Source organism: Mustela lutreola, chromosome 13 (genome assembly GCF_030435805.1).
Source record: "Mustela lutreola isolate mMusLut2 chromosome 13, mMusLut2.pri, whole genome shotgun sequence".
Classification (NCBI taxonomy): domain Eukaryota; kingdom Metazoa; phylum Chordata; class Mammalia; order Carnivora; family Mustelidae; genus Mustela; species Mustela lutreola.
The window spans coordinates 85181788-85206956 of NC_081302.1; the positions used below are offsets into that span (position 1 = coordinate 85181788).

At 37.8% G+C, this 25169-nt stretch overlaps 1 protein-coding gene across 4 annotated transcripts in view; it reads right to left on the reverse strand.

Annotated features, from left to right (window-relative positions):
- The window catches only part of IFT88 (intraflagellar transport 88), a 154540-nt gene that overhangs the window by 11736 nt on the left and 117635 nt on the right, over positions 1-25169 (reverse strand). For 3 of the 4 annotated variants that reach the window (XM_059144860.1, XM_059144857.1, XM_059144858.1), the window contains 4 exons: positions 24100-24152; positions 21821-21886; positions 18372-18478; positions 12173-12239 (listed from right to left, as the gene is read on the reverse strand). In XM_059144860.1, coding sequence (XP_059000843.1) covers positions 12173-12239; positions 18372-18478; positions 21821-21886; positions 24100-24152 — 293 coding nt within the window. The remainder of the gene's footprint in view (positions 1-12172; positions 12240-18371; positions 18479-21820; positions 21887-24099; positions 24153-25169) is intronic. The other variant, XM_059144859.1, reaches the window with a different exon arrangement.

A 25169-nucleotide genomic window follows, 5' to 3' on the forward strand; every position in this document is an offset into this window, starting at 1 on the left:
ATTAATCAGTATCTTCACCTTCTTCCCAAACAAGTGGAGATCTTTGAATACTTTATTCTATTACAACTTACATCCCTGCCTTAAATGTTACTTCAGTCTAGGAATTTAGTTTTATCTTAATTTAAAAAAATTTGACAACATAGAGTATTTCCATTTTTTTAAGTATTCAAAATGTAATTAGATTTAATAGCCTATTTACCATCATATTTGCTTTTTTTTTTTTTCTTTTTTGTACTTCTGGCTTTTCCCTCCTCAGCCTGAAGTACCCTCTTTGCAATTTCTTTTTAATAAAAACCTATTGGTTAAAAATGCTCTAAAATGACTTTATATTGTGTTCATTCTTGAACTATACACTCAATGGCATACAATTTCAAGTTGATAGTTATTCTGTCTTCACACACTGATGATGTTCCAATATTTCTGGTTTTCTTTTTAGACTGAGAAAACTGAAACAGTTTTCCTGCCTTTCATATACCGTAACTTGGCCATGATTTACGTATTATTTATCCTATTTGAGCATTATCTCACTTTGATAATTTGAGGAACTCATTAATACTAGGAAATTCTCTGCCATTATTTCCTTTTCCTCATTCTGTCTTTCTAACCCAATTATACGTAGGCTAGACCTTTTTTCACTACATCCTTCATATCCCTCAATTTCTATTTTCCATAACCATGACCCTCTCTCCTTCATTTTGGGTAATTCCTTCAGCTCTATCTTCCAGGTCATACATTCTCTCTTCATCTGATCTAATCTGGGATAAAGAGATTAGAGAGAATCATACATTCTGAATGTATGATTCTCTCTAATCTAATCTAATCTATTCGGGACCAGCAAATCTTTTCTGTAGAGGGCCAGATAAGTATCTTAGGCTTTGTGTGCCATATGGTTTCTGTTGCAGCATGAAGGCAGACTGAGCATGGCTGTGCTCCAGGAAAACTTCACTGAAAAAAACAGGTGGTAGCTCAAGCCAGATCTGATCTTTAAACTGTAGTTTTCCAACCCTTTATTTAACCATAAATTTTCTAATAGGTGAGTTTCTAATTTCAATTCTATTTTTCATTTCTGAAATTTGTATTTTTGTTCTTTTCAATCTGCTTAGTAACTTTTATATTCTCTTATCCCTTTGTCATACTTAAAATACACAAGTATTGCCCACTATCTTGATCTGATTCCTATGTGTCTATAGTGAGAGTTTGGACAGTGAGGGATTCTGTGCTGTCTAATTCTTAAATTTTAGATAGCAAGTGTTTAAGAACTCAGGTACCAAAGGATAACCACCACATTGTCAAAAAAATTTATCTGAATTATTCAGTTCTTGAATTCAGATATCAAGGGATAATCTATATTCTCACTTTTTTAAAAAGATACTTTTAAAATTTGTCAGAGAGAGAGAGAGTACAAGGAGGGGGAACAGCAAGCAGAGGGAGAAGCAAGCTCCCTGCTGAGTAGGGAGCCCAATGTGGGCTCATCCCAGGACTCTGGGATCATGACCTGAGCCAAAGGCAGGCACTTAACCAATGGAGCCACCCAGGCATCCCTCTGTACTCTCACTTTCAAAAAATATTTTTACCTAATTAAAACATCTGCAGTCTTTTAAAATGGATTCTACAGTTTCTGTTGTTCATTCATTGTGCCTTTTCCTCATGTGTTCAGACTTTTAAAAATTGTACATTCCTATTCTTTGTAACTTTACTTGAAGTATTTGAGTCTTATTTATAGTATGTTCCTTCAGGATAGATTTAAACTTGTTTCTCCTAGGTACTTGGGAGCAGCACCAACTCACCTCTACTTTATGCCAAATTTTCAGTGTCGGGTTCCATTAGGATCCATATTACACAGGTAATATATATTCTAGCTACAAAACTCTGTGATTGATGGTTTATGGTTAGGAATTTTCCAGGGAGCTTTTCCCTTTTTTTTTTTTTTTTTTTTTTTAAATATTCCAGTAGTACCAAGGTGGAAATCCATCCTTTGTGGGGGAGATCCTTTTCTAGTTTACCCACTACCAGTATTTCCTGTTAAGGATCCTGTCTTTATAAAGGGATTCTTTGAACTGACCTCTTTTTGGTGGCCCCCACTGTATTTCTTGTTCCCCATGAATGGTCTATAAACCTAGGCTCTAGGTCACCAGGTATTAGCTAGGACAAATGCCAGCTTCTGCACTTATTCCTTTGGACTTTATTTATTTATTTTTTTTTTTTGAAGTAGGCTCCACACCCAGCATGGATTCTAAATCAGGGCTTGAACTCACAACCCTGAGATCAAGACCTGAGCGGAGATCAAGAGGTCATATGCTTAATCGACTGGGCCACCCAAGTGCCCCTCTACTCATTTTTAACCTCCAAAGAATCTCCCTTTTTCTTGCCAACTCAGCCATGCATTTAAAAAATTTTTTTTTATTTTCTTATTTTCTTTTTTCCTTCCTCTTTCACCAAGTATTCACCATTTTTAGGGAATGCTATTCCTGGAGGCATTTCCCTGAACATTCTGTCCATCTTACTGTCAGAAATAGAAGTAATAATTTCGGAGTCAGCAGGAACATACATAAATGTTACTAAAAAGGTTAAGTCTAATCTCTTTATTTTTCAGGTGAGAAAATAGGCCTAAGGAGGTAAAGTCACTTGTTCAAGAGTTCACAGTTAGTGGTAAGGCCATCAGCAAAACCAAGGTTTCCTGATTGCCAATCTATACCTTGCCCATTCTACAATTATGGCTTTTTGGCAAAGTGTGCAAAGTGTAAAGTGTGGCACCTTCCATACAGTTGTGAAAAGTTTATATGAGTAAGTATGGCCTTATTAGTATATACATTCCTACTATATGGTATTCCAAAATATGGCTGTCTTAATAATGATAAATACCCAAAGTAAACTCACAATCTCTTTTCATAGCCTTATGTTTTAGACACTTTTCCTATCCCCAGAATAGACTACACCTTCCTGTCTTTAAAGCCCCTTGCAATCTTGAGATTTGGGGGAAAATCTCATGATATTTCCGCTAGAGGAGAAACTATATCCTGCCTTGACCAATGTTTTTAAAAGGCAACTCATACCAAGAAGGCAAACTATTTGCAACATTTTAGAAAGTTAAGGTTTTAAAATATGAGTTCTTTTTTTGGTGAGAAAGTGAGTTTTATAACATAGGCACTATTCATGGAACAAATTAAGTAAAGTTAAGATGCTGACTACATAAATTTTTACCATTCTCTTCAAATAAAAATGAACACACTTTCCAAGGGAAGACAGTCTTTACTTATTTAGAAAGAGAACAGTTTGTTTCCTCTTCTCCACCTTCCTGCATCCCATATACTCCTTAAATGAATCTGGTTTTTGCCCAACAGTGTACTGAGACCACTCTCTTTAGGGTTACCATCATTATCTTAACTGAAAAATCTAATAGCCTTCTTTAGTTTTCAAGGTCCAATTAACCAATATCTGATAATTCTCCAATATCTAACCCCCTTCCCTTAAGCTAGGACTCCTATCAACCATCCCTGATTTCTTATTTTTTGAAAGTGCTATCTAAAATGAAACCTTCTAAAAGATTCTTCCTATTCCTCTGAATATGTTACAAACACAGTGCACCTTACTCTTTTCAATCTCTTTTTAAATGATGCTCTTGGTGAGCTGTTAACTCTGATTTCACTATCCATTAGACATTAAAAAATACCTTTGATCTCTCTCCTCCCATCTCTAAGATGGCACCTACAAAGATGCAATCACTATGGAAGATCTTCTCTCATTAAGTATAAGTAAATTTTTGTTTGTATCTAGAAATACTGAATAACATCACACAGCACTTTTGAGACCTTCAGCATGAATCTACTATCTGGTTTACATCTATGTACTTTGTAGCACGACTTGCAAATGATCTATTCTCTTGTTATGACAAAGCTGATCTTCCTTTGCCTCTGCCACTTTTGAAAGTTAAGGGGCAGTGCACCATAGCTATGGATCCAAAGTACCCTTCCAACCTCTACTGTCTAGAAAGTAATGGCATTGTCAGCTCAGATGATATAATCCTCATAATTTTAGGAGGCCCATTGCTTGAACCTAGTTTTACTGTAAAAACTTCAGATCCTTTTTACATTGTTAAAGTTGCAATTCTCAGTTTAACTTCACCCCTTACTCCTTACTCCTATTGACCTAATTGTATTATTACCCAATAACACAGCTAACAGGGGCATATCAAAATTGGAAAAGTTGACTGTGATAGCTACTATAATAGGCAGTACTCAGGTGAAGAAGCTGTGGAGGGAATCAGTAAAGATGTATGCAAAGTAGATAACTGATTTATCACACTTTTTAAAAGCTCATTTGGGCTGAGCATGGAGCCTAATGCAGGGCTTGAACTCTCATGACTGTGAGATTGAGACCTGAGCTGAGATCAAGAGTTGGACACTTAACCAAATGAGCCACCCAAGCACCCCAAATTATTGATTTTTGAGTTATATTTTGTATATCTTAAATGCTTAACTCAGTACCTGGTATATAAATGTATGGGAGAGGGAGAAGTTGAAAGGGAATTGGCACTTATTAAATATCCGCTATGGTCGGGAACTTGACAAATGCTTATTTATTGATAAAAAAAAAGACATAAAAGGAAAAAAGAACTGATAGAATATGTGTGTATGTGTATATGTATGTGTGTGTGCTCATGTATATATAAAATGTGTACATATATTTTACAGATATATGTAATATACGTGTGTTTTACATATTTCATCAGATTTAAATACATATATTACATATATCAGTAAAATGTCTAGATAGGATTTCCTGGGCTTTTTGTAATTTGTTTCTGATGGAAATACCAAAAGAGGAGTTTCACAAATGTTTTGACTAACAGCATTATTGGAATAAATGTCCAGCTTTCCAAAGTGTTAACTTCAAAATACAATACTCATTTGCATATACAATTTCTAGAATTTTGTTTTAAAAAAAACCCTTTTACAAACTTTGTAAGTAAAGTCTGTAGTAAGAGAGAGGTATGCTTGACATTTACCTTTATGCATTGATAAATGTAACCCTGTGGTAGGAAAAACTCTGAGAGTAACAAACTCCAAGGTCATACATCCAGGAGAGCAAAGAACATGGATCCTCACTATACCCACATGTGGATACCAGAATTTCAGGTACTGCCCCCGTTCTCCTGGGTCAAATAGGAATCACCCTTATCAGGTGCTTGCCTGTGTCAAACACTGTCTTAAGTGTTTTCTATGTATTAACCTATCTCCTCCTCTCAACAACCCTATTAGGTAGATCCTATTTTCACTTCCATTTGACTGACAAGGAATCTGTGACAAAGAGATAAAGTGGGGGTGCCTGGGTGGCTCAGTGGGTTAAAGCCTCTGCCTTCGGCTCAGGGTCCTGGGATCGAGCCCCTCATTGGGCTCTCTGCTCAGCAGGGAGCCTGCTTCCCCCCCTTCCTCTCTCTCTACCTGCCTCTCTGCCTACTTGTGATCTCTATCTGTCAAATAAATAAATAAAATCTTTAAAAAAAAATTCTTAAAAAAAAAAGAGATAAAGTGACTTGCCCAAGGTCATGTACAATATGGTGACTTAGAAAAAGAGGTCCACAGATGTTGAATGAATACCTGGATTGAGAAATTAATTACAATGACCTCAAATGCAGGGCAATAAGCCAAGGGCCAAAGGGAAGGAGCATGTTCTGTTGAAGACACAAAACCTCACACACTCTGTTATTATGTGTATGACGTATTTGGAGGTGGCCGGGATGTAAACAGCTAAGACAGTTTTAAGAGGAAAAGGTCAGTGATAAAGAATCTTATTGCACAAGCTATGTGCATGGATTAGACAGCTGAAATCAGTGCTTTAAAAGAGGATAACCTGAAGGCCCCCCACCTTTCACACCCAGGAATTATTTATGGAGAACTTAGCCTAGAGCAGGAATTAGCAAATTATAATCTGGGAGCCAAACCTGGTTCAGACATTTTTAAAGCTTGGGGAAAAAAGCAAAAGGATAACAATATTTGTGACACATGAAAATTATACGCCATTCAAATTTCAGTGTCAAACATAATGTTTCAGAGAGCCCAGCTATAGCCACTTGCTTACATGCTGTCAGTGCCTGCCTTTGTGACACCACAAGTATGTGTATGGCCCTGGAGCCTCAACTGTCTACTACCTTGTTCTTTACATAAGTGTGCTGACCCCCTGGCTCAGAGAAAACTATACCAGAAAAACAGGTGACATGTTAGGAGATGAGACCAGCAAAACACAAGAGAAACTTCTTCAGAATCTGTGGCGCAGAGCATACTTTGGTGCCACAGTGAGTACTATCAGTTCTCTTCTAATACTTATTGCTAATAAAGTTCCCTTGTATATACTAGCTTCCAAATGCTTAGATACTAAGGGCATTCAGCACATTTCCTCTTTGGCTTTCTGAGGTTGAAGAGGGCACTTACCCTGGAACTTAAGCGGAAAGGAGTGACACACTGGTGAAATGAGTCCTCAGTCCCTCTGGCCTTCTCCAGGCTTTTTTTGCCCCATTCATACTCACTCGCTTTCTTCTTAGAGGTCAGCTACATTTTATTGATGTGATTCTTTGAATTTAGATATATTTACATGTGCTTTTCCTATCCTACCTCCTTAGGCTGTAATCTTTTGTCCGTCCATAGGTGGTGGTCACTAAGCATGAGTTGTTCACTCTGCCTGGGACATCACTGAGGTCCCCAAAACTGTGAGAAGGTATTCTAGTTAAAAAAAAAAAAACAAAAACAAAACCCAAAAAACTTACCCTTGGACTATAGTCTTACAACAAAATTCCAAATTTAAAAAACAAAACATGGTTACAATGTATTTTATAAAAGACATGTTCGTCAAAACGTTGTTTATAAAAGTTAATTTCTGCTCACTGAATCATATTACCCTCTTCACTTTCATTATAAAATCATTTTAGTGTAAAACTAAGAGATACACTGTCACGGAAAAGTTCGCAACCAAGACATAATAAAAACTAAAAAATGCAGCAAACTACTAAGTAGCACACAGAGTAAATGAAAACAATTTTAAAATGAAACATTCATAACATAGCACTCAAGTCACAAAATACAACCATCATGCTAAAACATAAAATGTAAGATGTAAAGTGCTTTACAAGAAGGCACTCCTGTTTCTTGAGGACAGATACCCATGAGAAGCAGATGTGTTCTGCAGATTTCTTGGTCTTTTAACTCAAGGCAACACATTAGGCAGGAATATGATTGCTCCTCTCACCTGGCTTATCCATGTAGACCATACATAGGCTGACTATGGAGACTTGGAACTTGCAGAATATAGCTCTCCTTGTGGAAGCTGACTTTCAGTGTGACTTAACTTTTTTCTGAATTGTTTGATGTTTTTGCACTGAGCAGCTGAAATCTTAACCCCAAATGTGGGTCTTAAAAGAGTTATGTGTTTCTACTTCAAGGAGTTAAAACATGTTCATTTCATTTTAAGTTAACTCTACAAAAACAAACTAAAGTACTGAAAATCCTGGAATGGATAGTCAATATTCTTAACCTAACATTATGGCTTTTTAACAGTTTGTATCAAGTTAATAATAGTAATAGCTACTCAGCATTGGAGTGTGTGTCAGGCATTGCACTGAGCCCCCTTCCATGAATCAAGCATGTAATTTTAAGTTAGTTTCAAGCTCACACCACCTCCCAGGGTAATATACTCAGGAGTGAGAGAGCTAGGGCATGAGGCCAGAGGCTGGATGACTGCTGCTACTGTGAATTTATATTTGGTGGTAATAGTAGCAGCAACCTTTCTATACACACTATATCACATTTACTCTTGTAATATGTCATTTAAGATCCATCAGCATCAGCTGGGACCTCGTCAGAAATGCAAATTCCTGGGCGTGGCCCAGACTGGCTCATAAATGCTGGACTAGGGGTGCCTGGGTGGCTCAGTCAGTTAAACATCTGCCTTGGGCTCAGGTCATCATCCTGGGTCCTGGGATCAAGCCCCACATCAGGCTCCCTGCTCAGCAGGAAGACTGCTTCTCTCTTTCCCACTCCCCCTGCTTGTGCTAGACCTCACTTTCTCTCTCTGTGTCAAATAAATGAATAAAATTTTAAAAAAATGCTGGACTAGCAGCTCAGCAGGCTGTTGTCACAAGACTTCCAGGTGATTTTGCCACAGGCTAAAATTGGGGAGACCCACTGAAGAGGACAGAAGCTGAGGCTTATTAAATAAACTAAGTAAAAATAAGGCTGTAGTAGGACTAGACTGATCCACAAAAAAAAAAAGTAGACGATTTTCAAGGGCCCTCAAGATTTCATTTTATATGAACTAGTAATTCTGATATTTAAGTTCCCTATGATCCTCGCTCCTGGGCAATACTCTAATACTCTAAAAATCTAGTTGTAGGCATTGCATTTATTTTAACAGCTTAAGGCTGGCCTCTTTTGGATGCATTTGGAAAATCAACCCTTTCCACTATCTGACCTGTGGATCTAATCCAGACAGAAGTGTCAAGTATTTTCACATAAAGATGTAAATGTGCATCTCTAGGTTTCACAGGTAGAAGTGGATGATGGGTAAGATTGGGGCCTGTCGCATGTGGGTTTGTACTGGGAAGTCCTAGCTGAGGCATAATAAGGGGGCCAGTGGCCACTCTGCAGATAGTGACTGGGACTGGTGGAGTGGCAGCAAGACTGCTGGTGAGGAAGGCACACCCACAGTGTGCTGCAGGGTGCTTTGGGAGGGCCCTATGAGGTGAAAGGGAAGAGAAAGCGAGAGAGGCATCCACAGCATGGTTTATTCAGACTTCAAAGCCAGGACAGCCTATCCTGTGGCCTGTGCAAAGAGCTGAAGAAAAAAAAGGCAAAAAATATGATTCTTGAAAAAGTGTCAGGGTGGAACCAGTAAGGTCACTGAAAGAAGCATTCCAGCTTGGGTTGCAGGAGGAAATGAAGTCTGGGACTCCCTGTAACTGAAGGGATCAGGAAATAAGGAACAAAAAGGCAAATGGTAGGAGAAAAAAAGCAAATAAGAACCCTGAAAAGGAAGTAGCTAATGCTTTAAACTTGTGCCAAAAGAACCAAGCAACATGAAGCCTAGCTTGTAAAAATGCCCTAATAACACAGAATTTCCACTCCAAAATTTCTTCCTGTGAGAATAAAGCTTATTTGTACACTAGAACTGATTGTGTTGGGCTGAAATGGACTGGATGAGAGAAAAGAAAATGTATTAAAAAGAGAAACCAGGAGCAGGAGGTGTATTTGTAATAGAAAGGCCTCTCCTTCCCTGCCCTCAGGTATCAGATCTGGAGCAGCCACACCTTTCTTCACTGAACTAACCCTGACCAAGGTGGAGGTCCCAGGCCCAGGTGAGGTATTTCATTTTGTTCTGAGACATAGCATGATTTAAGGAGTATTACAGAGAGGTCATCTTGCGGGGAGCGGGAGCTGAACCACTCTTCATGTTGAAGGATCTGTCACCTCAGTGGCCTCTGAAGCACACTTTGATCTTTCTGATGTTTCTAAAGAGGCAGACATTAGTTTCTGGACCAGTGTTGTCTGGGATCTGGCTCAGCACCAACGGATTCAAGGTTCTTAGAGCATGCCCTGGCCCTGATGTTTCTAAAGCAGGTTTTCAAACATTCCAGACATCTGGGTAACTCAGGCTCAGGTTTAGGCTTTAACACTGGTTACATTTTGCAAGCTTATGAATTACCAGAGAAGGCTCTGAGAACTTAACATAGGCTATTGGGGGCTGTTCTAGAAGGAACTGGTTGGTTACCCTGAACTTAAGATTTTTAGAGGAAGTATAGAAAACTTAGAAGATGGTGACCTGGTCCTATAATTCTGATAAATACGTAATATTTCCCTAGGGGTGACTCAAGATAATTATTTCTTGAAGGACATTCAATTTCAAAAAGCTTGTATCACAAACTGCTTGCCTCCTAAGAGCAACGATGAACAGGGAGCAGCAAGTTGGTCTGTTGAACCTAAGCTCCTTTTAACTAAGGCACAAAGCCTTGTGTGCTGACTCCTTGCCCATTAGGGACATTTTTGGTACATACAGGTCCCTGATCCCTCATCTACAATTTCAAATTCAAAAGCTTATGAAAGCCAAGTTTTTAGGTAGCAATAGGTAAACTTCATGGGCATAAAGCCTGACTTGACCTGAAGTTTTTTGTTTTTTTTTTTTAAAGATTTTTTTTTTTTTAATGTATTTATTTGACAGAGAGATATCACAAGTAGATGGAGAGGCAGGCAGAGAGAGAGAGGGGAAGCAGGCTCCCTGCTGAGCAGAGAGCCCGATGCGGGACTCGATCCCAGGACCCTGAGATCATGACCTGAGCCGAAGGCAGCGGCCCAACCCACTGAGCCAACCAGGCGCCTGACCTGAAGTTATTTTTAACCACCATTTTAACCATCGTTTATCTTAAATGTTAACCATCATATATCATAAATATTTTAACCATCATATATCATAAATGTTGTTAACATTTATGTGTTATTATTAACATATTTTGCCAAATTAGTAATAGTTATATTTGACTGAGATGATCTCCATGGGTATTATATATGGCTAATGCACGATAATACTTCTCTAAACTTCAAAAAATGCTGAATTCCACAACGCACTTGACACAACAGGCTTTGGATAACAAGTTGTAGGCCTGTAGCTCTCCAGCTTACCAGAACTGTTGGGACAGATCTCTCAGACCCAAGACTCAGTTAAGTTCAAGCCCGGAGGGTTATGTGAACACATGAAAGCAGGAATGGGGCCAGGTTAACAGAACTGAGGTGACATCTGAGGGTCAGGGGACACTATGGAGATGTCAACACCCAGTATGACCATGGAGGGCTGACCAGATTGTAAATGGTTACTCCCTGCTGTGGCAGACTGCTCTTGGCATTCCTGGGACTCAAGCTGAAAGCTACTTCTACCAATTTCTGAAACTCTGAGTAAAGACTCCTGTGACTCAAGGGTAAAAAGGCAAGGACTGTGAGGTTCAGCTGGAGAAGCTGGACTGCTCCTTAGAGAATCAAATTGTCTTGCTAGAACTAGATGCTACTGGTGACTGTAACTGCTTAAACCTATCTGGCAAAGCAGAGCTTAGAACTCAGGAAAGAATCTTTATCCCTGCTGCAGCTTCTATCCTCAGGAAATTTAGAATACACACATGCATTTCTTCCAGCACAGAAGCAGTCTTAGCAGCACCTGAAACTTGTGTCTTTCCAACTAGATGTTAATTTCCCTGGACCCAGGGACCATGTCTTACTCATCCACATGTCCTCAGCACTTAGCACAGTATCTATCTGGCACCTGGTATGCACCCAATAAATGTTTGTGAATGAATGAAAGACCCACCTGAACTAAGAGTCCCCATTTGTCTTTGTCCTGACTTCTAGATCAAGAGATGGAAGAATGAAGTTGAGCAGTAGCATGGACTTGGGTCACTTATGCATGAGAGTGCTGAGTATGGATATAAGAGAATATATGTGTATCTCTAGGTCCCAATTTCACATTTATTTTTCCAATTAGTTTCTTTCAAACCACCACATTTCTATGAAGTTTAACTTTTACTACCCACTGATGTAGACAGAGGAGGTAGATTTTGTTGAGGAAGAAAGAGAAAAGGAAAACTTAACAATCTTCTTATCAAATAATGGTGTGACAAGCAATCAAATTCAAGGAGCTGAGAGATGCAAACAAATTTAGAAATCACTTAAAGCCTCCAGCATTTACATGGTTGGTCCAAAGATAGAAGGCTGTAATGAACCATGTCTCCTAATTCCAAGACTCACACTATTTCTACAAGAAAAGTGTAAAGACTCAGGACTGCCAGTATTCTTTAAGATTATCTTACTTCTCATGGTACTACCTTAAAATGTAAATTTAAAAAATATAATACAGTAAAACCTCATTAGTATGGACATCCATGTTCATATATGCAGCATGAACCTATTTAATTATCACTTAGTAGAAACAGGTATGGTTAGTTAAGTAATATCCACTAACATTTACAGTCATTTACATAGCAGACTGCTTACAAAATTAATTACACTAAGTGACTTTTATTGTGTATAGAACAAGCAAACAAAGGACATTTTTTTTTTTTTTTTAAAAATTCAAGGTGTTTCTAGTAGCCCATGTACTACCCACTTGTCAAAACCAGTATTTCAAGGAAATGGGAAATACTTACCACTGCCGGCACTCCCCTCTCTTCTGCTGCGGGAGCCCCCACTGCTGTCTCTGCCAGACTTTATGCGCTAGAACAAGAAGACAAGTTTCAAACAATAAATGATAGACCCTCAAAGTTGAATATAATTAAATGTTGATTTTAAATTAACGTTGCTCTGTTGCCCTTAAGATTCACTGCTCCTTCTCCCCTTAAAGCTGGGTTCGAATTGCTCCTTACCCAAGAGTGGACTTAATGGGAGAAAAGATCAGGCTGTTGTGTGAATAAAGTGCTCATAGCCTGCCTGCTACCAGGTCCTCAGTCCTTATGAAATACTCAGGGAGCACTTTCACTTACACACGCAGTGTGACGTGGCTTACAAACCCAATATTCTCCCGATATGAAAGTTCAGGTCTTAAACCAGGGGGCTAGCAGGAGACAAGGGAATCCACAGAAGGGCTATTTCTTGAGCTAGTCCTACTCTATAATGGCTGGACTTGAACTATTTTGGGGAAGGGAAAGATAAACTGGCTTTTGAAATTCAACTTCTACAATAAAAGCGCAACTAATATCTCACAAAACACCTAAGATCTGTTCAGTAGTCCATTTTCGTAGGTACAAGCTCACCCTTAAAACATAAGAACTATCTCCAAGCTGTGACATTCTTGGGTTTCTTGAAACAATTTACAGTTATTTTGTGTTCTGCTTATGTGTTAGACTTTTTGTATTGACACCAAATCGGCCTCAAGTCATACTGCCAGATTCTCGTACGCCTAATGCTGTGTTTAGATGGACAGGGCAGTCAGTGACCAGAATCAGACAGTTTTAATAAATATTTACTCTGCAACTGACTTAAAAGTTATAAACACAGGTTGGTATCTTATTTAGATTTTCAATGACATAAACTCAATTTCATATTTAATTTAAAGGACAAACCCTGACCCTGACAACTCCCCAGATGCTTGTAAATCATCAGATCATGGATGGGCGTTATTGACATAGTGGTCTGCTAGGAAGAAAAAAATTTCCTTTCAATAATTCAAGACTCATTTCTGTAAAATGGAATACCCTCCTAAAACTCAGGACTTCTAAATACATGTAAACATGCTCACATTATTTCTGTTAAAAAAGAAACCTCCCTTGAAATCCCATCTCTCCCCTTTGCCCCTTCTCTTTTGAAAATCTAGAAATGATGATGTAAAAAAATAAAAATTTTAATGTCTATGATCAGATTTTATTTTAAAACTTGTTTTAATCTCTCCACAGATTATTTCTAGCTTATCTAAAACACCTACAACACAATACTATAAAATAAACTTAAAAAGACAAATGCCCATGTAACTTGAAATTTTTTCAAATCAAATGTGAGATGAGATCTTGCGTCCTGCTTTAGTAACCGTATGTTTATAATAGGACAATTTAGAAAAGTGAGCACTTTTCCACCATCACTACATTCTTCACCCCATTCCATCTATTCTTTGCTCTCATCTAGAATTTCCCAATCCTTTGGCTTTCAGCCATCTTTTCCTAAATTAAGTCCCTTAAAACCTCACTTTATTTGCAGCCTACTATCACCCCACCACTTTAAGTATATCTCCATCAGGACCTCCAGGCTCCTTGTTCACCCACTTGTCTTTCTGCTCCACTCACCAAGAAACCTAAAACCTGGCTTGATTCAATGACTTCTCCTCTTCTTCTCCTACTCCCAGGACACCGTGTCCTGCTGGACACATAACACATAAGGACACAACAGTGTCAGCCTCCAGGGGCCTCCCCACTGCTGGCTCAGCCTCTGCCCCCAGGCCCCACAGAGCAAGCATGTTTTTAATGTACCACATTCTGTCCTTTTCACCTTTTTTCCCCCAGTTTAGGAGTTTCGTCTTTTTTTTTTTTTTTAATTTCTTTTCAGTGTAACAGTATTCATTGTTTTTGCACCACACCCAGTGCTCCATGCCCTCCCTAATACCCACCACCTTGTTTACCCCAAAGATAACAGATGTAGTGAAAAGAAGGGCCATCTGTATCCCAAGGTTTATAGCAGCAATGGCCACGGTCACCAAACTGTGGAAAGAACCAAGATGCCCTTTTCACCTTTTGAAACGGACTGCCCCTCCTACTTTGTGAGTAAAAGGCAGCCCGCACAGCTTGGTGCTTCCTCTTTCCTTGGACCCTCTCTGTCTGCTACACTCTTCTTTATCTTCGTCCCAGCTCCCCACTCATCCCATAAGGTTCAGCTCCACTCTCATCTTAGGGAAACTCCTGTGACCCAGGCGACTGCTTATTCAGTGTGCACACCAGCACCTGTGCCCTCCTCACACTCATGGTCCTGCCCTGCTGGTCTTTTTCCTTTACCACTCTCCTGTGGGCAGAGAATGTGGGGTTTTGTTTTGGTTTGTTTCTTGTGGGCAGGGGGTGGGGGGAGAAGAGGGAGTGATTGGAGGATTCAAGGGAAAATCTTAAGTGAGAAGGAATCTTAAGCAGGCTCCATGCTCAGTGTAGAGCAGGATACCGGGCTTAATCTCACAACCCTAAGATCATAACCTGAGCCAAAATCAAGAGTCAGATACTTAACTGACTGAGGCACCCAGGTGCCCAGAGAATGAGTTTTTTTTTTTTTTAAATCCCCTTCCAGCTGAACACCTATTTGCTTCTGAAAATCAAATTTCACCATACTGAATCTTGTGTACTTTGTTCTCTAACCCTCTTTGGTATTTTGGCTGACATTTTTCTCCTCCTTTTCATTTTACTCAGTCTTTATTTCTTGCTCTTCCCATTTTGTTCTTTTCCAGACTATAGTCAAGTTTGACAGAATGCCCTGCAGCTGACTTGTTTGTGTCCAGTGAAGAAGAAATATAAAACATCTCTTTAAAAAATGTTGCTAAGTGGTGCCTGGGTGGCTCAGTCACTAAGCGTCTGCCTGGAGAAAGTTATTTAGTCATCATGGGTCTCAGTTTTCTCATCTACTAAAAAATTAATAAAGCCATACCCAACATCATAGGACTATTGTGATTATTAAATTAGTTAAAACACATAAAGTGCTTACTTAGAACAGTACCTGTACCTATCACACACTCAGTAAATGTTAGCTGTTGCTATTATTGTCTAGTTAAGCAGATGTAATCAAGTGGAATTAAAGGGAAAACTGTCGCCAGAACCATGAAGAATGCTAACATCATTCATGACCATTCATCCAGCACCTTCACTTCTTTTCCCTCCTGCGGCAAAACTTCCACGGTTATTAGTACTTCCAGAGGAGAAGAAAGGATAAAGACAGACGGTCAACTTTGTATTCCTTTCCAAGAGTTTGATGTGATTATCTGTGATATCCCTGCTTTCAATTACATGGTCCATTTCACAAATGATCTCAAGTTCACAATATAGAAATGTTCTTCTTGGGCAAGAAACACCAAAATTTGACTGTAGAGTTACCAATTCTAAAAAAGATATGTGACTATCTAACAGTGTGAAAATGCTTAAAGAAATCAAGACATATCTGTATAATAGTGTATTATGCAGGCATTAACAATGATTATATGGAGAAATTCTAATTACGTAGAAAAATGTTAAGTTTCTGCATTAGGACCGATTCTAAACAAGAAACACACAGAGAAAAAGCAATACATTTTAAGTTCAAATTTAGAAAAGGAGAGTGTCCTTAATTCAGAAGTTTATTTATTATACTTTGTTTCATAACTAAAAGTGTTTATGAACTATGCAAGTCAGGAAATAGAATGCTCTGCCCCATGGGCTCACAATCTCAGAAACACAAACTGAAATGGGACATGCAACAATTAAAAGATAAATTAGCTCTCAGATAGTGAAAATTCTCTTTGTCTCTTCTTCCTAGGACCTTTCTTTTCCACTATTTTTTCTCCTTCTCTTTCTATATATAAGCAAAACATAAGTGAGAAAACATCAAGAACATGTTTAAGATTTAATGCGGAGTACCAAAGAATAGAGAAATTGATTTTAAGGGTGCTGCAGAGAGAGTGCTTTGTGGGTGAGAACTGTGACTCTGATTCTAAAGAAAGATTAACCAGTTAACATTTGAGAGAAGATAGCAAAGTGACCTTAGGTTTTATATGGATTACAATGAGGGCAGAGATAAAATATCACCAAAAGAGGCACAGCTCAAGCATTGTAAGATGTTAATTGGAGTAAATAAGTAAGAGAAACACTGGATCTAATCTAAATGCATCAATGGTAACTTGTATGAGTTTACTGAAGTATTCTTAATTAAGTCATTAGGGAATTATTTAAGCAAAGACAGTGGAAGGATGTCAGTTCTATGAGATAAACAGATAAAAACTGACTATAGTCAATGTATATATAAGTATTTTGATGGAAGAGGAATCAAAAGGCTGAGTACTAACTAGAAAGGAAAAGCAGTCTCAGTGACATTTACATATTTGCTTTTTTTTTTAAGGCTTTATTTATTTGAGAGAAAGAGAGAGAGCGAGCAACAGAAGGGTGAAGGGCAGAGCAAGAAGCAGACTTCCCACTGAGCAGAGAGCCCTGTACAGGGCTGGATCCCAGGACTCTGAGATCATGACCTGAGGCCACCCATGCTCGCCTACATATTTATTCTTAATAGTATGATCCAACAGTCCACGAGAATATTAGCTCACAGCAGTCAGCCAGACAAAGAGTTTAACACCACAGAGAGAGAATGCATAAAGGAAAGAAGATGAGGTAAGAGGACAAAGGAAGAGAGGAAGCCTATGTAAAGATGAAGTACTACGAAGACCAGAACCAGAGCACAGTATAAATAATGGCTCAAACTAAGCATGGGAAAATCAAGCAATAAAAAAATTGTGCAAAAGCAACTCTGCATCTCTTTAAAGGGGGAGTATTTGGTCTCTGCCCTTAAAGTTCATTTCCCAGGGACTCCTCAGAATCAGACTTCCTACAGCTTGAGTTATCAACCCTTGTTAGAAGGGCTTTTAGGAGGGAGTTAGAAGGAGTTATCAAGTTAGAAGGGCTGCTATTTATTATGTAAAACACTAGAAGTCTACTAAATCAGAGATGGTAATGCATATGCCAGTTTTCTTGATTAAGGTTGTAAGTTGCAAGAAGAATATTATGCATGATCCATAATTTGTATTAGTTGTGTGTTTTCTGTTCAGTATAAACTTAAACTACTGATCATTAAACTTAGGAAGCTTTAAAGACTTTGACTATTTCCATGGTTCTATACTAAGTAACTTGACATAACAACTAATTTTAAGATCTAAATAATGTTCTTGGTTTGAAATATATACTTATTTTTGATTCTTCTTAATGAAACACATTTAATAGTGATTATGAGGACAATTATGATAACCTGAATTTTGATTTATACCCATTTAATTTGACAAAGCTTTCACATAGGTTACCTAATTTAGCAACTGATTAATGGTAGTAAATTGGTCTTTGCAGCAAGTTTTAAACTATATACCCTACCATGGGATTTTAATGCCAACTTGATATTTTACAGGATTTTTAAGGTAAAAATTTATGTCATGCTCATAATCCTTAAATAACTGAGAATAAAACAACCAGATCACATCTCAAAGCAAAGATAACCATACTTTGAATCCAAACATGGACTTTAGATTTAATTATCCAAGATAATTAATTTCTTGAAAAAGTCTAGTCTTAAAGAATATATTTTCTTTCAATGAAAGGCAGACACTCAAAAATCGTGTTAAATTTTTAAATATTCAGTCTTAAACCTAAGAGAGATTATTCTCTTAAAGAAGTAAAAATAAGAACACGGTTATTCCACATATTGCATGAAACACAGAAATAAAATGCTTCCATGTATATTAATATTATCCTCAGAGCCATGTTCTACTACATAATGAAAAAGCTTAAAGAGAAAGTACTATTATCATATAGTCTTTAGCTTGGCTTCCATGGGCCACAGGACACTCCAATTGAAATTAACTGCATAAATTAATCTGTAAGTTATTTTATGTTCAGGAAAGTTACAGTGATTTGTCTATGAGCAATCATCCATGTATGTTGATTCTGATGCATGCACTTTCTCCTATTAAGAAGTGGTTCTTGATAGAATTTTATCCTCAAAGTAGAATTTTAGCTATTCTTCCTTTTGTGCCATAGCAGAAAAAAATTTCAACTTTATTTTATTGAGAGAAGCCCTCAGAATCACTCAGTTGAGCTACAGAAGGCTGACATTTTGAAAATTAACAGACAGCAGTTTTCGGCCCATATGAGATACCTGTTCCCTTATTTCTTTCATTTTTTCCAGTCTCTTGAGTTTTGTTGCATATTCTTGAACTTCTTTTAATCCAATATCTGTGCAGAGACGAACCAAGAAACGCAGACCTAAATTGTAAAAAAAGGTTTTAGAAAAATATTAATGCACAATGTTGAAAATATAACAAATCAAAGTCTCAATCTTGGGGACACAACTAGGAATGATACTCAGTGTTTGTTTCTATTAAAAATTAACTACAGGGCGCCTGGGTGGCTCAGTGGGTTAAAGCCTCTGCCTCCGGCTCAGGTCATGATCCCAGAGTCCTGGGATCGAGCCCCACATCGGGCTCTCTGCTCATCAGGGAGACTGCTTCCCCCTCTCTGCCTGCCTCTCTGCCTACTCATGATCTCTGTCAAATAAATAAAATCTAAAAAAATAAAAATAAAAAATAAACAATTAACTACAGTTTGTATTCTCTGGCCCTAGGGAAATGGTCTTCCTTGAAAGAGGACCTAAAGGGACAGAGTCTCTACCTGCCTTGCCCTCAGGTGAGACCACACCATCTACTTAGAGGCCTTCCCATAATCTTTATGTCTTTATCTATTATTCCTTTACACCACTTATGACTACTGACATATGTATTTGTTTATTGCCTTTCTCTTCGCAGGAACTTTTCATCCGTTTTCTTTCTGTCATGCCCACAGTACTTGAACAGTGCTGTATACCAACACTGCAGCATTCACAAGAATTTGTAAGTCAGCAATTCATGACCACTAACATATTGTAAAAGTAATGGTACCAAAATAATTTAAAATGTCACTATATAAATTGCCCATGTATACATTTATCTTAATAATTCATAATAAGAACATAATTTACATATATTTTACAAAGAATACTTAACTATTTCTCTTACCTACCTATCCTTAGAAAGAGTAGCTTAGGAATATTTAATGTAAAATAAAAATCATTGTTTTTGGTAGATGGTCTCTGAAATTTAGTATGTCATCTAAACTCTCTAGAGCTGGTCAATTTTTGCTAACTGAAGAATATATCTTAAAAATGAATTACCCTGTTGGGTTTATCAGAAAACTACTCTGCTCAAAACAAGATATTACACCAAAAATTTTTTTTTCTATCACTATAGTTAGGGTAGACAAAGTATAATTTGTTTTGAAAATTATCCAGGCCGAAGTCATCTTGAACATTCCCTATGGCACATTTAATTTTTGGAGTGAATCCTTTTTTAAAAAAGTATTTTATTTATAAGTAACCTCTACACCCACACAGAGCTCAAACTCATACCCCTGAGATCAAGAGTCACATGCTCCACCCACTGAGCTGGCTAGGGGCACCTTAGTGTGAATCTTAAACTCTCAATAAAGAAAGACATTTGGACTTGCGTGCAGATTCTCCCTGTATTGGTCCAGTGCAGAGGTACTATAGCCACCGCGGGGGTTCTTCATCAGCGGCAATTCTGTCAATGCAGTTTGGCAATGTCTGGGGACATTTCTGTCTTTGTAATGAGGGAGTGGAAGTGCTAGGAGCATCTGGTGGGTAGAGGCCAGGGATGCTGCTAAAATATTTTATAATCTGTAGGATGGCTGCCCACAATACAGAATTAGCTCATCCTAAATGTCAATGGTGCCAAGGTGGGGAAGTCTGCCCAGCAGACTTTTGGGTTGCTTTATTTTTACAAAAGATATTGCTACCACTCATTTAATCTCTGAATCACCAGTTTCCTAAGGTGACTGAGATTAAGAATCACATAAAAAAACTTATAAAAAAGACATAGGAGGGGCATCTGGGTGGCTCAGTTGGTTAAGCATCTGACTTCCGGCTCAGATCATAATCTGGGGTCCTGGGATTGGGCCTGTATCAGGTTCCCCGTTTAGCCGCTCAGCCACTCAACCAGGGAGTCTGGTTCTCCCTCTCTCTTCCCCTCCCCTCCATTTGTATGTGCTCTCTCTCTCCCTCTCTCAAACAAATAAATAAAAATTAAAAAAAAAAAAAAAGGAAATGAAAGATATCTGTGTCTACTGCAAACCTAAATGAGAATCTCTGTAGGTTGAGCTAGAAATGTACGCTTTTTAAAGTTTTACATGTAATTCCCAGATAGCCTGTTTCCTGATGGCATTTGCAAACTACCCCTGTAAAAACAAATCAGCTTCTAATCAGCATTAGAAAAGTTCTTGCTCCTAAGATGCTACCAAAGGTCATAATTCTGAGCTCTCTGCTGTTGATCTTTCACAAAAGCCAAATGGAGAAAAAAATTAATGAAGGAACATGCAGTACATCTCATTTCCGGATCAGGCTGGGCCACTGGAAAACTTGGCATGGAAAAGATTTATCTTACTGAACTGAAATGGATTGTTTATAGTGTTCATTGTTACTGAAAGACAAAATTAAGAAATCTTTCAAACATTTTATTTGCTGTGGGGATGTCACAAAAGCAAGGAGCTGCTACTTTAATTGATCTTATCAAATATATCTTTTGCTTTCACAACATAAATGAAGAGTTAGAAATGAATGTTTTTGTCTTCCCAAGGAATTACTCTGTTTCCTCATAAATAGAAAAGATTATATAACTGATTACATTTTTTCTCTTTCCTTTAGGTGCAAAGCTATTCAGGGCCAAATACAGAGTTTAGTGGGAGTATGCAGCATGTAAATATAGGTATTTTGTATTTTCTTGATTGTGATTTTGTTGTTGGAACTCCCGTAATACTTCACGTTATTACTTTAAGTTACATAAAACCCATTATGCAACAAGATGGGGGATAAATGAGTATTTTCTACAAAGCGAATTTCACAAAAGAGAAATAAGCCCAATACCAACATAATGTTTTAAACTTGAAGTAACGTTAAAATTCATTTGCTATCTGTATGAGCAAGATGGTTGTTCTACTTTCATAAACTCTGAAAGTATTTTTCAACCTCAGAAAGTTGCATATTAAGTGGAGTTAAAAATGCCTTTTCTGGGGTGCCTGGGTGGCTCAATCGGTGGGGTGTTTGCCTTTGGCTCAGGTTATGATCTGGGGACCCTGTAACCCAGCCCCACATTGGGCTCCCCAGGGAGCCTGCTTTTCCCTCTCCCTCTGTCCTTCCCCCTGCTCATGCCCTCTCTCTCTCACAAAAAAATAATTTTTAAAAAATGTGTTTTCTATAAAACATCAGTTTATGAACTTTAAAAAAAACAAAATTTATTCTTCAAATTTCATAAAACCTGAAATATAGATGTTTACTACTAAAGAGAACCCAGTGGTATACTTAAATCCATCAAAAATTAAATTCTATACAATGTACCTGCATAGTCAAAATTTCTGATCATATAACCATATGTGTAATCATGTATCACAAATTATAGGCTGGTAGTTATATATACAATTACTGTAGCAAATGTAGGTATCACACTTAATGACATAAAATGTGAGAACTTATAGCTTCAAAGTTACAAGGTGTAAACTCACATTCAACATTTTCTGGAAATTTTCTGTGAATATCCTTATAAGTATCTAATGCTTTTTGGTAGTTACCTATAAATAAAAAAAGAGAAAAAGCCACACTAGCAGATTATAAAACTTAATAAGATTCAGCAAAGTAGTAATTTTAATTCAAGACACTGGCACCATTTATTGGTTTAATAAGAAGACTTTCATGTCTTCCACAAGCATATATAAACTATGATTAATATAACTTCTGAAAGAAAATGTACAGAGAAATTTGAAAAAGGGGTAGAGCAGAAGTAAAAGGGTGATGACTGAAACTTAGTTTAGTCTTTGGGGCACCTGAGTGGCTCAGTCAGTTAAGTGGCTGCCTTTGGCTCAGGTCATGATCCCAGGGTCCTGGGATCATGCCCCACATTGGGCTCCCTGCTCAGTGGGGGACCTGCTTCTTCCTCTCCCATTCCCCTTGCCTGTGCTCTCCTGTTCTCTGTCAAATAAATAAATTAAAATCTAAAAAAAAAAAAGGGGGGGGTGACTGGGGTGGTTCAGTTGTTAAGCATCTGCCTTTGGCTTGGGTCATGATCCCATGGTCCTGGGATCAAGCCCTGAGCTCTCTGCTCATCAGGAAGTATCCTTCTCCCTCTCCCTCTGCTTGTGTTCCCTCTCTTGCTGTCTCTCTCTCTGTCAAATAAATAAATAAAATCTTAAAAAAAAAAAAAAAAAGAAGAAGACAAAAAGCTTAAAAAGAGAAACTTAGTTTAGTTCTTAAAAAATGTGTCAAAATTAAGATCTATTCAATTTCTAAAAATTAAAGATTATTTCAGAAGAACTGACAAGTTCAAAAACTTAAAAATTGAAACATTAAAAAGTTTACAGAAAGCATTTTGTTTTATAATACTATAAATTTAGCTTCATAGCAGCAAAGAATAGGAAAAAATGAATTTTCGATCTTTGCTAAAATCTCAGTAAACAATTAATCTCTCTGGGCCCTACTATACACAAAGCCTAGCCATCCTGACCCTCTAAGAGCTGTGGTGAGAACTGGATGCAACAGAGACAGGAAGTACCCAGCATCCAGCAGCTCTCAATAAATATCAGCTTCTATTCTTCTGATCTGTACTTCAGTAACACAAGGGAGGTTCCATCTTAAATCACTCAGAATACCTCATATGCATGTACATTTTACATAGGCCTGACACAGTAATGAACACTGGTAACTCGGAACTCACTCTGATATCAATAACATGTGCATACAGGACAGTGATGTTATAGATCTCATAGGAAATACAGTAACAGCAAAGACCAATGATCTAAATGATTTGAGGACTCCTGCCATTCTGAAAGAGCTCACGGGGATAAAGAAAGAAACCCACAAAACTGGATGAGAACACTGTTAATACTGTCACATCTGCGCTCCCCTTGGATTGAGGAATTTATTTTCCTGGATCATTTGGCTCTATAAGAGGGATTACAAATCTATTAACATTTATCTCCTTACTTAATCTCTGCTGAAAGTCTTAATTATATCATTCACTTCCTGGTTAGTCCAACACTACTAATTTGCCTTGCTCCATGCTTCAGGACAAGTGTAGCAGTACAGGATGGAATAAAACCAGTTCCCGAAAACACAAAGATACCTAGAGGTATTTGGTATAGAAAACACTGCCCCAGCCGGGCGCGGTGGCGCGCGCCTGTAGTCCCAGCTACTCGGGAGGCTGAGGCAGGAGGATCGCTTGAGCCCAGGAGTTCTGGGCTGTAGTGCGCTATGCCGATCGGGTGTCCACACTAAGTTCGGCATCAATATGGTGACCTCCCGGGAGCGGGGGACCACCAGGTTGCCTAAGGAGGGGTGAACCGGCCCAGGTCGGAAAACACTGCCCCAGTTGTTCTGGTTCAGGGCCTTCTTCAAGCTCCTCTGGTGTGAGACAGTTTTTGAAAGTTTGGCAGAGCCTACTACGATGTTTAGAATTAGGTGAACAGAAAATGGAAATGTAAACTAATGTGTACAGAATGTCTATTTTTCTGAGACAAAGTTGTCAAAATGATTACATGTTAACTTTGAAAAATAATGACTCTGTTCTTAATAGCAGTGATGGATTATATGATTAAGACCCACTTTGTAAGCCTAACTTTTTTTGTATGTCGTAATTACTATGTTTCTCATATAATTGTTCAATATATATAGTAATCAAAAGCTAATGTTTTAATAAACAAATATGCAGTTGGAAAACCATTATGTGGATAATTACCTAAAAGATATAAAGAAGTAAAGTATATAAAATGAATAAAATTAAAGCATTTACCACTTCTTCTAAAACAACTAGCTACCATCAGCTGCCATTTCACTTGTGTAGGCCTATAAAAGAAATAAATTATATGAAATCAGAAATGAAATAGAAATAATCTGTGATGATCAGTTTTATAAAGCTATATTATATCTTTCAAGTTTTTTCAAATCTTTTTTGACCTTTGATTAGATCTTTATTATTGACAATGGCATATATATAATTTCTTTCATTATTACCTATCATATGCATATTAGAAAATTTAAATTTAAGAGTCCTTCAATCTAGTTCAAACGCCTTATTTAGATTTTATGTGAACCACTTAACCTGTTTGGCTAAAGACAACTGCATTCTATTTTAAACATTATCTTATCTTTGCCATAATTTTATACTTTGGCTTAGTACCGTAAGGATTAGAAATTTAGGCTTGCAAACTAAGTACCCATGAAGCAATTTCTGACCTTGTGTGTGAATAATTAGATAAAGACAGAGTAAAAAAGAATTGTATTCATCCTTTTTTGGCCTCTTAAAATTTTTTCTTCTTCTTCTTCTTTTTTTTTTTTTTGGTGATCCTGGTTATTATGCAAAGCTACAGGCTCTCAACCTTTTTTTAAAATTCCATTATGCAGTATTTGAGGGTACTACCACATTATGTAATTCAACCAACACTTATCAGATGGACCATTTATACAAAATTTGGGGAATACAAAGCCAAATAAGATACCTGCTCCCCCCAAATTTTATAACCTTTTCCTTTATAAAAAATCTGTGTGTGTATGTGTGTGCTCCAAAATTCATTGTTTATGTACCTCACCCAGTGCTCCAGGCAATACGTGCCCTCCTTAATACCCACCACCAGGCTCACCCAACCCCTTACCCCCTTCCCTCCAAAACCCTTGGAGTTTGTTTCTCAGAGTCCACAGTGTCTCATGGTTTGTCTCCCCCTCTGATATCCCCCAACTCACTTCTCCTCCCCATCTCCCAATGTCTTTTTCTAAAATAAGTAATCATGACCAGGATTTCTAAAGACAGTTACAAATATCTAAGAAAATAAGAAAACAAAATTTGAAGAAATGAAAGACCAGGAA